Source organism: Geotrypetes seraphini, chromosome 5 (assembly GCF_902459505.1).
Source record: "Geotrypetes seraphini chromosome 5, aGeoSer1.1, whole genome shotgun sequence".
Lineage (NCBI taxonomy): Eukaryota > Metazoa > Chordata > Amphibia > Gymnophiona > Dermophiidae > Geotrypetes > Geotrypetes seraphini.
Window position 1 is genome coordinate 98,040,399 of NC_047088.1, and position 13,706 is coordinate 98,054,104.

The window sequence follows — 13,706 nt, forward strand, 5'->3', positions numbered from 1 at the left end:
AAACTGACACAGACCTTTAAAGGGGGGGATATGCCTTTAAGGGGGGGGACAAGCCTTTAAGGATGGTGGCACAGGCCTTTAAGGGTGGGGTGTAGGCCTTCGGGGGGAAGACCTTCAGGGAGGGGGGCCCTGGTGTAGAAGTACACAGAGGGAGGGAAGGGGGGGGGGTTCAAAGAGATGTGCATATGCCGGACTTTGGGGAGGAAGAAATGGGTCTGAAAATAGAGGAGGAGAGAGATGATGGACAATGGGATTTAGGGAGGGAAGGAACAGAAAGGGAGAGAAGTTGGACACAAGGGATGGTGTGGAGGGGGGATAGAGATACTGGATAGGAGGGTAGTTGGGAAAAGAAAGAGAGAGATAGTGGACCCTGGGGTGGTGGGGAAGGAGGGAGAGATGCTGGATGAAAGGGTAGTTGAGAAAACGTGGATCTGTGGAGGGAGACAAAAAAAAGGAAAGATGCCAGACCTCCAGGGGAGGGAAGGGAAACGGAAGGGGAGGACAGAGACAGAAGATGGATGGTTAGCAGGAAGAAAGAAGGAGACCCTGGCAAGCAAGTTATCAGAAAACAACCAGAGTCTGAGACCAACAAAATTTGAATAATGACCAGACAACAAAAAGGTAGAAAAACTAATTTTATTTTCTGTTTTGTGATTACAATATGTCAGATTTAAAATGTGTATCCTGCCAGAGCTGGTGTTAGACCGCAAACGTGAGCTAGGATTTAACAGAGAGAGGAAAAGTCTTTTTTGTTTGTTTAATTTTGTTTACACAATACAGCGCCAGTGTAGTTAGAAGAAGGCAAAGGGGGTGAAGAGGCTATAAAATAAATCCACGAGGATGTTTGAAAAAAAAAACACCCAATTGGGCAGGAAAATCGAATTGAATCGAAAAACCAATTCAATAGGCTGAATCAAATTGAAATTTTTTTTCCTGAATCGGGCAGCACTAATGTATACTGAAGATATATTTGGAACATTCTGAATATAGGAGGCTTTTTAAAAGATTAATTAATCATTGATAACATATCACAGGAGTAAAAATCTTAAGGAACTACTATGCCCATCAGTACTACCAGAAGAAGATACATAAGGATCTGATGTGATGACTGGACATAGCCAATGTGGTAGTTGTCAAATGTGTGGAATCATGGAGTGTACGAAATGTTTTGTGAATCCATATGATGGAAAACAATATGAACTTAACCGCAACACAAATTGTAAATCTGAGGGAGTAGTTTATGTTATTAGATGTCCCTGTGATATGATATATATTGGACAAACAATTCGCAAACTAAATATTAGACTTACTGAGCACAAAAGTAATATTAAACGAAAAGTAATGGGACATTGTAATGACAAACAACATGAATTTTCATCTTTGAAAGTTTTGGTTCTAGACCAAGTATATAAGGGGAGGAGAGGAGGGGAATTCAGTAGATTTCTGGCTCAAAATGAACAGAAATGGATCTTGTGACAGGGAAGCCCCTGTCCCAGTCAAAAGAACTACGAAACTCAGCATGCACCCTGCCCTGGGCCCGAGAAAACCTGGCATGGAGCCGGCACAGCCAGGAAGGGAAGAGAAAAACCCGGTCATATCCCAGCCTAAGAGCCAGAGGGGGAGAGGACTTGAACCGAATTCTTCCCCCTATTACTCCTTTCCTCCTACTCTGAAACCTAAACCCAACTCAGGAGGGGGTGGGGTTAACACTCGAGGTATGCAGGTCAGAAAGCCTCAAATACCAACAAGGGGAAATCAGTTGAGGAGCTCAGGTGGTGCTAATCACAATCAGCCAGCCACCAGCAGGGAGTGCAGCTTCCAAGGAATTCCTGTTCTTCAGCCCCATTTGCTATCCAGGAGACAACCCAGCAGGTGGGAAATTGAAGGCCCTGGTCGCGACCTTGCCTGGCTGTACAAACCCCGGGAGGGTGCACCAAGAGAGGGGCGTGTAAAGGACCGGTTGGCAAGGAGCTAACACCCAGGCAAGACGGGGGTTGGGTGAAGCAGCCCGAGGACACAGGGTGGAGAACCAGCCAGGGTTATGGATCCATGGACTGGGAAATGAACAGCTTTCCTGGGGAGAGTGAGCCCGCGGAAGACATGGACTTAGGGGAGTATGAGATGTGAGATGTATTGCCCCTTTTCTCAATAATCCAGTCCAGGCTAATTGAAGCCCTGGACACTAGCAGTGTTTGGAGCAGGGCCAGGGCAATTCTGCCCAATTGAAAAGTAATTGTGAGAACTGTTTAGTTAACTTACCTGTAGAGGACTTGGAGGGGTAAGAAGATCTTGGAAGTTAGCCCAGGTTGGGCTTGGCTACGTTCATTAACCCGGGACACTTTTTTGTGTGGGAGAATTTGAAAGCCAAACCTTTGCTTTGTTTTGTTGGAAGGTTTAGGATGTTAACCTGCTTTATTTTATGGACCGGGAAGCTCCAGGCAGGGCACAAGGACTGAAGCCCATGTTATGCTTGGTAAAGGAAAATGTGAAGAACGTGCTATATGTTCCAACATGGGTTTTTTTTGAACTACAATAAGGTAAAATTATGGTCTTACCTGTTAATTTTCTTTCCTTTAGAAGCAGCAGATGAATCCAGAGACTAGTGGGTATAGCTCACATCGACCAGCAGGTGGAGATAGAGAACTGATTAACAGTTGGCCTTAAAGCCTGGTGTTCCTCCTGTTGATTCAGTTATGCACTTTGCCCAAGCATCCCGAAAGGAGAATGAGCAGCCACAAAACTTCATTCCAGTAGAAAATGTGTTTTTCTTTTTTTTTTTTTTCAGCCATGAAATAATACAATTACCAACCATAGCCCAACTAAACCAATCAACCAAACACCCTACACACAGACAGTGCACTTGGGGAGGGGCTCTGGATTCATCTGCTGCTTCTAAAGGAAAGAAAATTAACAGGTAAGACCATAATTTTACCTTCCATAGCAAAGCAGCAGATGAATCCAGAGACTAGTGGGATGTAGCAAAGCAAACTCAAACTGGGTGGGACGCTAATGCCGCCTCTGTCAGCACTGCAGCGCCAAAACTTGCCTCCGAACGGGCCGCTACGTCTAACCGGTAATGCTTTGAAAAGGTATTTCCCGATGACCAAGTGGCCGCCCGGCAAATTTCCTCTAAAGACATCCCCCCGGACTCCGCCCAAGACGTAGCCAAAGCCCGAGTGGAATGAGCATGAAGGTGCTCCGGTACTTTCTTCCCTGTCAACACATACGCCGAAGCAATAGTTTCCTTGACCCAACGCGCAATGGACGCTTTAGACGCCGCCATCCCCTTGTTTTTACCCGCGAACAAAACAAAGAGATGGTCCGACCTACGAAAATCATTCGTCACCCCCAAATAATGGAGAAGCATACGTCGTACATCCAGTAGCCGCAAAGACAAAAATCGTTTTCCCCAATCCTCCTTCCGGAAGGATGGAAGGAACAAACTCTGGTTCACATGAAAGGAAGAAATAACCTTAGGCAGGAAGGACGGCACCGTACGCACCGACACCCCAGTTTCCGAAAAACGTAAAAAGGGCTCTCTGCAAGAAAGCGCCTGCAGTTCCGATACTCGCCTTGCTGAAGCCATCGCCACCAAAAATACTGTTTTCAGCGTGACATCTTTCAAAGTGGCCGCTGACAGGGGCTCAAAGGGTGCCCCCTGCAACTTCCCAAGGACGAGTTTAAGGTTCCATGTTGGACAAATTCGCTTTACCGGCGGGCGGATATGGTGAACCCCCTTGAGGAAACGGACCACGTCCGGCTGTGACGCGAGCGTCGAGCGAGCCACCCGGCCCCTGTAACAGGCAATGGCCGCCACCTGAACCTTTAAAGAGTTATATGCTAACCCTTTCTCTACGCCCTCCTGTAGGAAAGCAAGAATAGCCGGCAGAGATGCATGGAAAGGCGCAATTCCCTGTCTTCCGCACCATGCCTCAAAAATCCTCCAGACTCTCGCATAGGAGGCTGACGTCGAAATTTTCTTAGCTTTAAGCAGGGTGGAAATCACCCGTTCTGAATAGCCCTTCTTTTTTAGCCTTGACCTCTCAATAGCCAGGCCGTAAGACCAAAGCGGGCCGGATCTTCCATCAATATTGGACCCTGAGTTAGTAAGTCCGGAGTTACCTGGAACGCTACCTGATCGCCTACCGAAAGCTGCATCAGATCTGCGTACCACGGCCGCTGCGGCCAATCTGGAGCCACCAGGATTACTCTGCCTCGAAAGCGAGAGATGCGTTGTAACACCCGCCCTATCATGGGCCAAGGCGGGAACACATACAGAAGGGAATTTGGAGGCCATGGGAGCGCTAACGCGTCCACCCCCTCCGATCCCTTTTCCTTGTGTCTGCTGAAGAATCGAGGCACCTTCGCTTTGCGGGATGAGGCCATGAGATCCATCTCTGGCAACCCCCAACGACGGACTAGCAGGCCGAACGCTCGAGCCGACAACTCCCATTCGCCCGGATCTAGAAGATTTCTGCTGAGGAAGTCCGCTTGCACGTTTTCGTGACCTGCAATGTGTGCCGCCAACAGAAGCGGAACATGCCCCTCTGCCCATCGAAACAAATTTCTTGCCTCTTCGGCCAACTGCGGACTCCGGGTGCCCCCCTGACGATTGACATATGCGACCGCCGTGACACTGTCCGAAAAGATCCTGGTCGGCTTGTCCTGAATCAGTGACTGAAAAGCCCGCAGCGCCAGCCTGATCGCTCTTAATTCCAGCAAATTGATGGGCCACTGAGCCTCCTGGGAGGACCACATTCCCTGCACAGACGTTTGCAGGCACTGGGCTCCCCAGCCCCGCAGACTGGCATCCGTTGTAACTACCACCCAATCCGGCGTGGCCAACGGCATGCCCCTCCAAAGATGCAACTCTTGGAGCCACCAGTGCATGCTGCGAGCTGCTCGAAGACTCCATTGGAGACGCACATTGTAGTTCAGAGAAGCTGGGGACCAGCGAGAGAGCAGAGACTGCTGTAAGGGCCTCATGTGGCTCCGGGCCCAGGGGACCACCTCCAGAGTCGCCACCATGGAGCCCAGCACCTGTACATAATCCCACACTCGAGGTCTGGCCGACCCGAGAAGTAGGCGAATTTGCGCCTGCAATTTCTCCCCCCGGTCTCGGGGTAGAAACACTTTCCCCAGAGCCGTGTTGAAACGCACCCCCAGATGCACTAAAGACTGCGACGGGGTCAGAAAGCTTTTGGGAAAGTTGACAAACCACCCCAACGACTGAAGGAGAGAGATCACTCTCTGAGTTACCGACAAACTCTCCTGTCGGGACAAGGCGCGGATCAACCAATCGTCTAAGTAAGGGTGCACTCGAATCCCTTCCTTGCGTAGAAAGGCGGCTACCACCACCATGACTTTAGAAAACGTGCGGGGAGCCGTTGCCAGGCCAAAGGGCATTGCCCGAAACTGATAATGTTGGCCCAGAATCGCAAACCGCAGATACCGCTGATGCGGAGGCCATATCGGAATATGGAGGTACGCCTCCTTGAGATCGAGGGACGTGAGGAACTCTCCCGGTCTTACCGCCGCAATAACCGAGCGCACCGTCTCCATTCGGAAATGGCGAACACTGAGAAATCTGTTGACCCCTTTGAGATCCAGCACCGGTCTGAAGGACCCCCCCCTTCTTTGGTACAATGAAGTAAAGGGAATATATACCGCGGCCTACCTCTTCTGGGGGCACCGGAACCACCGCCCCCAGATCGAGCAGCACCTGAAGAGTCCTGCGGACCGCGTCTCCCTTGGCCGCCCCATTGCACGGGGACACCAAGAAAGAATCTACGACGGGAGAGGCGAACTCCAACTTGTACCCGTCTTGAACAATGTCCAACACCCACTGATCGGACGTGACTGTGGCCCACTCCGCCCGGAACGCTGAAAGCCGACCCCCTAAGGGCAAGGCGGAGGGAGCCAAGCCCCCGTCATTGTGGAGTGCGATTGGCTGGGGTACGTGTTGACTGCCCTGAAGAGGGTTTCGTCGTACGAAAGGAACTCCTCTGCTGAAACCGAGGTCTCGAAGCAGAGAACGGGCCAGATGTAGATCTGAAGAAAGGTCTACCAGCCCTGGATCGCCTAACATCCCAGAAACGCGGTCTAGACGATGAAGACCTCACCGGGGGCCTAGCCCTGTCCTCCGGTAAACGCTGAGTTTTGGCATCCCCAAAATCCTTCACCAGTTTGTCTAAATCTTCTCCAAACAATAAACCCCCTTAAAAAGGGAGTCTCACCAGCCGAAGCTTGGACGCTGCATCGGCCGCCCAATGACGGAGCCATAAGGATCTGCGTGATACCACTGAAAGAGACATCTGTTTCGCAGACGCCCGAATAATATCATATAAGGAGTCTGCCAAATAAGCCAAGCCTGACTCCAAATCAGCCAGCTCTGAAGGGACAGAACCCCCAGACTCCAATAAATTATCGGTCATCCCTTGTGACCACTGCAGACATGCTCGCGCCGCGTAAGAGCTGCAGATTGCGGCCTGTAAGGTAACCGCAGCTACTTCAAAGGACATTTTTAGGGATGCTTCAATCTTTCTATCCTGCGCATCCTTTAGTGTAACTCCCCCTTCCACCGGCAAGGTAGTCCTTTTTGTCACCGCTGCCACCAAAGCGTCCACCCTAGGTAACCTAAACTTTTCAAGTTCGGTCGGGTCAACCGGATACAAGAGCCTCATGGCTTTTACCACCCGCAAACTGGCCTCCGGCGCATCCCATTGCGCCGAGATCAGCTCCTGCATGGCTTCATGTACCGGAAAGGACTTAGGTGGCATACGTGTACCTGCCATCAGGGGGTTACCTGACACCTTAGCGTCCTCCTGAGAAATGTTCAAACTCTGCAAAGCCTTTGAAATTAAGGAAGAAAGCTCCTCTCTATGGAACAAACGGAGAGCGGAAGGGTCATCCACCTTCCTAACCGGGGGACTCTCCGCGTCCCAATCCAATAGCTCACCTTCCTCTAACGACTCAGGAAGCGAGAAAGGGGACCTTGGCAAATTATCTTCTGCGTCCGCAGACGCTAGTCTGCGCTTCTTTGCCCCCTGCGACCGCCCTGGGGACCCTACCGCCCCCGCAGTGGGTCTGGCATCAGTCCCATCCCCCCCCGCAGAGGTAGAGGGTACCGCAAGGGACGGCCCGGCCCCCGGCACCGGCTGGGTAGGCTGCGAAGACTGCAACCTAAAAGCCTGGTGTAACAGCATCACAAATTCAGGCGAAAATGAGCCCCAGTTAAGGGGCGCTAAACCGCCCTGATCCATGCCGGGGAGCGGGACCGCGCCGTCCTCCAGCGCTCTCGACTCCCCCCCCGCCGCCTCACTCCTCTCCTCCGTGGCAGAGCCCTGCAGCAATCCTGCATTGACTTCGAGCGGCGGGGACATCGAGCGAGCTTCCCGCACCCGGGAAATGGCCACATCACAAGCCTTCAAAAAGGCATCGTCTGCCGGTGCGTCCAAGCACCCGGCAGAGCAAAAACCCGACAGTGTTCGGCGCTTCCCACAGCGCGAACACTGTTGACCAGCCTCTGTAGCCATCTTCCCCTCGGCAACCAAACAAAACTTCCGACGTGTTTTTTTTTTTTTTTTTACACACGCGGCGAACGCCGCCGAACGCCGACTCTGCCCACCAACAAGCCCGGCACCCGGGAACGCGACCAAGAACCACGGTAACCGAGTAAGTGAAATTACTCACCCAAATGCTCAGCCGCTTACCCCCGAAGCCAGGTTATCGTTGGTAAATGCACTGAAAGCCGAGTCAACCAGTGCACGGCTCAGTACAAGCAGGAAGTCGGCCCCTTTTTTTTTTATACTGGAATGAAGAAGCCAGCCAGCACTCCTGCAGCTTCTAAAGGAACCCCTCAATTCAACGGAGGGGAGGGTGGAGAAGGGACCTGGGAGGGCCCAGGTGTACCTCCCAAAGCCGGCACCAGTCAGCCAGGCACCCCTGACCTACTGAAGAGAACTAGTCTCAACAGAGGAATCCCAACAGAACACCAATCTATCCGGCAGCAGCCAGAATCCAGGAGCTAGAGAGTTAGCTCCACCCCTGCTGGGAGATAGAGCAAAACTGAATCAACAGGAGGAACACCAGGCTTTAAGGCCAACTGTTAATCAGTTCTCTATCTCCACCTGCTGGTCGATGTGAGCTATACCCACTAGTCTCTGGATTCATCTGCTGCTTTGCTATGGAAACCTGGTTCCAGTTCCTAAGAAATCCGTCCTCTGGGTTTTTGTTCATCCAGCCATATAAAAGGCGCATTAATAAATCTACCTGTGGTCTGAGCCTGGTTTCCCACCTACTCAGGGACCGGCCCGGCCACAATCTATAAACTGAATACTTTGATCCCAAACAGACTTAATAGAAATATGGAATGGATCATTTTTATTGAATGGTAAAGATATCCACCTAATGAAAAGAACGAGAGTGGATGTACCCTATTTTTTGCCGTGTAGTTCAAAGTTCCATTTCCTTTATTTTGATTAGTTTGACGTCACTCTGCTTAACGAAGTAAAAAAGACACTGTCGCCATTTCTGTAATCGCTACGGGGAGGACTTCAGGTCTGGAGACAGATAAGGTGTGTTACCTGTTATAACATGGGTCTCTATTGGAATACATTAAAAGAAGGGAAGAAGTAATAAGGATATTTATCTATATATGCCTTAGTTAATCACTCCGAATAAATCCCTGAGGTAGCGGTTAAGGATTAAACCGTGAAACGCTGGCCGCATTGGAGTTGTATTGAAGCGGCTTGGCTGTAAAGAAAAAAGCGAATGAGCTACTAAGCTAAGTAGAACTGAAGGAAATACAATGTTTTAGAAGTCATGTCCTCTAATACTGTGCAGATTATGAGATATGACTATAAGATCTGCATCATCAGTTTTTCAAATGAATGAGATTGAGAACGATTATGAAGAAAATTTATGAATTTATCTATAAAGAGCATGGACTTTAACTCGATGAAATGATTATAAAAGAATAATGAAATCAGCCCTCCTCAAACAGATCAATTAATTTTTAAAGTATTTATTGAGGAATATATTTATTGACTGAATTGAGTAATTTCAATAAAAAATTGAAAGGTAGAAAATGGAAAGAAAATGATAAAAAAGTTATATATAAAATAAAAGATAAAAAATACATAGATATAAATTGAGGGGGGAGGTTGGTACAGCCTATGATTGAAATTGTGAAATGTACTGCTATTCACATACATAACAAAGCAGACATTCTAATTCTGAGGTTATTTATCCACCTATAGTTAAAAGATCGAGTTATTGGGAGAGATAGGGGGTGCATGATATAGTATATATTATTTTCAATGAAATTTATATATATATATATACACTGTTAGAAATACCATACTGGGCTTGATGGATCTTTTGGTCATTCCCAATATGGCAACTTTTATGTTCTAACTGGATTTAGCAATCATTATTACAGGGTTTTGGAAAGCTCCTTGTTATATGACGTTTGCTGCAGTGATTGAACTAAAAAAAAGTTAGGCTGGTCTATAAAGAGGGAAAATCAGGGCCGTAGCCAGGCACCCAATTTTGGGCCTGAGCTCAGAGGGTAGGAACGACGACTCTGCTCCTCTTCCCTGCCCAGCATCTCTCCCTTTCACCCCCCTGGTGATTGGGAGGGGGTTTCACTTAACTCTATTCCTCCAGCACCACCACCCCGTACCTAAATCCTTTAGATCTTTGCCAACAGGAGCTCATTTTCCCTTGCTCAGGCTGGCTCTGATCCTTCCCTCTGATGCAACTTCCTGGTCCTGTGAACAGGAAGCTGCATCAGAGGGAAGGCTCGGGCTGGCACAAAGAGGGGTACTGTGTTGCTGCTCATTGCTAGTGCAGAACTAAAGGATTTAAATGTATTGGGGGGAGGGGGAAAAGGGGATAGAGTTAAGTGACACCCTCCACTCTATTGGAGAGAGAGATGCTGGGAGCCTTTATCTGACAAAGGTTGGGGATCCCCCTGACTCTGAAAAGTTTGTTCACTAGTGAGTCTGAAATATACCTCTTCCCTCAGAACAAGCCTGTATAAAAGACAAACTGGAAACACTGAAAAAGAGGGAGGTCAAAAGTTTGTCCAGTCTTTCCCCGTTGCACCCATGTGCTCCTGATGGGGCTGGAAGTCTGCCTCATCAATGTTTGTGACACACACAGACAGAAGGAGAGGACAAATAAAGGCTAAGGGCTGGAGGCTCATACCTGCCCACTTGGATGCAGAAGTCTCCACGGATGGTGCCAGGACGGGATTCAGCGGGATTGGTTTCACCCAGCATCACCCTGCCTGTCTTTACCACATTCAGTCCTTCCCAAACCTGCAAGCATAGAAAAATGAGCATAGGCAGTGCAATTCAGGACATATCAAATTATCCTCAGGAGCCAGGGAATCCCAAGGCTATGCCTCAGAATCTTTCAGAATGGAAAATGTGCAGAATCTTAAGATATATCACCCAGCTCATCAGGAAGGTGCAAGGAATCCCTGGTGATGCACATACCATGGCCACAACAGGACCTGAGCTCATGTATTTCACCAATCCTGGGTAAAAGGGCCGGTCCTTCAGGTCAATATAGTGTTGCTTCAAGAGGGAGTCAGATGCCTGGAACAGGAAAAGAAACCAATTTGTGTTTTATGACAATTTATACACATTGTTTAATAACATTACAGTTTCTTCAATCTGAATATGAGCAAGATGAGAGCTGAGAGCAGAATCGTAACCAAGAACAGTACTAATTTTAAAAGAAGACCAAAAGTGACCTCAAGATATCAACCCAGAGTCACAGGACATAGTCAAAATCAGGAAATAAACTAAAATATAGCATAGCATGTGAGTGTGGGGGCATGAGTGAACCAGTGAGTGGATAGAGGACTTATCTGTGATGGAGGAGCCCAGTGAGTTAGGAAACCAAAGGCGTTATGAGTGAGTAGGTGGGCTGAGTGAGTTAGTGGCAAAGAGGCTGAGAGAGTGAATGGGAAGTTATAATTGGTGAGAAGGAAGGCAGTATGAGTGCCTAAATAGATAGCAGCATACATGAATGGTGCGGGAGCATGCCAAAACAAACTTTTGTGTATGGCTAGACAGACACTCCTCAACAGGTGCTATTATGTGACTGAAATGTACCTAAAAATATGGGGTTCACACAAGGTCTGCAGAAGGAAATTTTTGTCTAAAATGCTACCTGTCTTTATTTTTAGGGTTATTTTGATTTTACTGCAATAGGAAGGGACAAACTACCTGCTGTTGTTTCTAAAACCAGCAGAAAATTATAAGGCACTGATTCACAGTCTGAATTCTACAGGAGGGATGCAGAAGGTATCATCTTATATTTTCAACTCCACCTCCCTGAATCACCGGGCACTGCCCTCTCTCTTCAGTTTGTACCAAAGCAGAGATAACCCCTGAAAGAGGAGAAAAATAAGGAGGGGCATGAGGAAACTCCGATTATTTTTGAAACTCCGAAACTTTTGATATGCTTCGCAAGTCATTAACAAATGCAACATAGCATCAACAAGGCAGAATAACATAGAAACATAGAAATAGACGGCAGATAAGGGCCACGGCCACGGCCCATCCAGTCTGCCCACCCTAATGACCCTCCCCTACCCAAGTGCAACCAGCACTAACATTTGTTTGGCTTTGACTTTGTCAAGAGCAAACCTTTATAGATACTCCTGTCTCTCTGAAGCCATAGCTTCATATTGCTTCGTCTTGAGTTCCTTTAGACAAGCCTCTGCAGAAAAATACCTGTCTCGTGCTAAAAGCCATCTATACTGAAAAATGATAGGCGAGGCTTCAGGATTCATGTGCTTTTCTATTAGAAAGAAGATTATTGTGGTAAGAACCTAATCTTCCATTCTCTTGCAAAAAGTATGAATCTTGAACCTATGGGACATATCAAACCAGTCCCTTGAGCCTAGGATGGGACAGAAAAACTTGCTGCTAGCACCGCGGACCCATAAGTGATGCTCTTTTGTGCTGCTACATCCACTATGTAAAATTTAGTAAATGTGTATAGTGTGGACCACATAGCTGACCTACAAATCTCAGGCAAAACCATCCTGGACTTTGCTCTAGTGGAATGCACCTTCAAGGAAACAGGTAGACTTTTATCACATCTTATGTAAGCAGAGGAAATAGCCACCCTCATCCATTTGACAATCAAGACCTTTGAGACCGGCCTTCCTCTGCATCCAGAGCCTGTTAGGATGAAGAGATGATCTGACAACCTAAAATCATTGGTCACCTCCAGGTAATGAAGGAGAACCCTTCTGACATCTAGCTGTGCTAGTAATTTGTCCTGTTTCTTTATGCCTTTGGCCTGGAATGCCAGCAGTTTGACTTTCTTATTCATATGAACACCAACACCACCTTCGGCAGAAAAGAGGGAACTGTATGCAGAGAATCTCCTGCCTCCATAATTCTGAGGAATGGTTCTCTGCATGACAGGGCCTGGAGCTCCAAAACTCTTCTAGCTGAAATGATGGCTACTAGAAAGACTATCTTTACCGTGAGGCCCGTCAGTGTGGCCTCCTGCAAAGGTTCATACGGGGCCTTACTCAGGGCCCCTCAATATGAGATTAAGGTTCCATAAAGGACAAACTGGACACACTGGCAGATGCAAATGCACTGCTCCCCTCAAGAACCTGGAAATGTCTGGGTGAGAGGCCAGTGAACCTCTCTCCAAACAAGCTTGAAAACAAGAAAAACTGGTCACCTGAACTTTTAAGGAACTGACCATCAGGCCCTTTTCTAGGCCTTCTTAAGGAAAGATAGGATTGCAACAATCGGAGCCCTAACCGACTATCAGTTGCTCCAAATACCAGAGTTGAAATGATTTTCAGGCTTTTGCATAAGCTGCTATTGTCACTGGCTTCTTGGAGCAATGGAGTGTAACTATGACCACTTCTGAGTATCCTTTTCATACTAGGTCTGCATGCTCAAGACCATGCTGTAAGCCCAAAGCGTTCCAGTTCTCTTAGGCGATTGGACCCTGTGTGAGCAGCATCGGATTGAGAGGAAATCTTAGACTCTGATCTCTTTGCAGTCAAACTAGATTCATGTCCATTCATGGACAATGTGGCCAATCTGGAGCTACGAGGATCACCAGTTCTCGATGTATCGCTATTCTTCGAATGACTTGGTCTATCATTGGCCAAGGTGGGATCACATATAATAGATCCCTGGAACGCCAAAGCTGTACTAGAGCGCCTACACTGGTGTTTCACTGCTCGCACCTTTGACCTTGTGATTACAGGCTGACGCCATCATATGGAATGTCAGATGCCCCCAGCACTGAACAATCCTGTCGAACATTATTTGGGACAGGAACCACTCTCCCAGGTCCAGCATCTGTTGATTGAGAAAATCAGCTTGAACATTGTTCACTCTTGCTACATGCACTGCCAAGATGGCTAGCAGATGGTTCTCTGCCCAGCAAAAAACAGTTGGGCCTCCATTTTTAACGGCGCACTCTTGGTGCCTCCTTGTCTTTTGATATAAGCCACTGATTTGGCATTGTCTGAGAAGCCTACGACAACTTTCCATTCCAGGGTTTCTTGGAAGGCCTGTAACGCCATTCGAATGGCACTCAGTTCCAGTCTATTGATAGGCTATGCTCTCTGTGAAGGCTCCCAGCGGCCTTGGGCCAGAAGACCCTCGCAATAACCTCCACAGCCGGCATCTGGCTGGCATCTGTAG

The 13,706-nt window shown here is 48.1% G+C and overlaps 1 protein-coding gene across 6 annotated transcripts in view; it reads right to left on the reverse strand.

Moving 5' to 3' along the window:
- The window catches only part of LOC117360496 (nucleoside diphosphate kinase-like), a 66,585-nt gene that overhangs the window by 35,964 nt on the left and 16,915 nt on the right, over positions 1-13,706 (reverse strand). For all 6 annotated transcript variants that reach the window (XM_033944320.1, XM_033944324.1, XM_033944322.1 and 3 more), the window contains 2 exons: positions 10,506-10,607; positions 10,213-10,325 (listed from right to left, as the gene is read on the reverse strand). In XM_033944320.1, the coding sequence (XP_033800211.1) occupies positions 10,213-10,325; positions 10,506-10,607 (215 nt within the window). The remainder of the gene's footprint in view (positions 1-10,212; positions 10,326-10,505; positions 10,608-13,706) is intronic.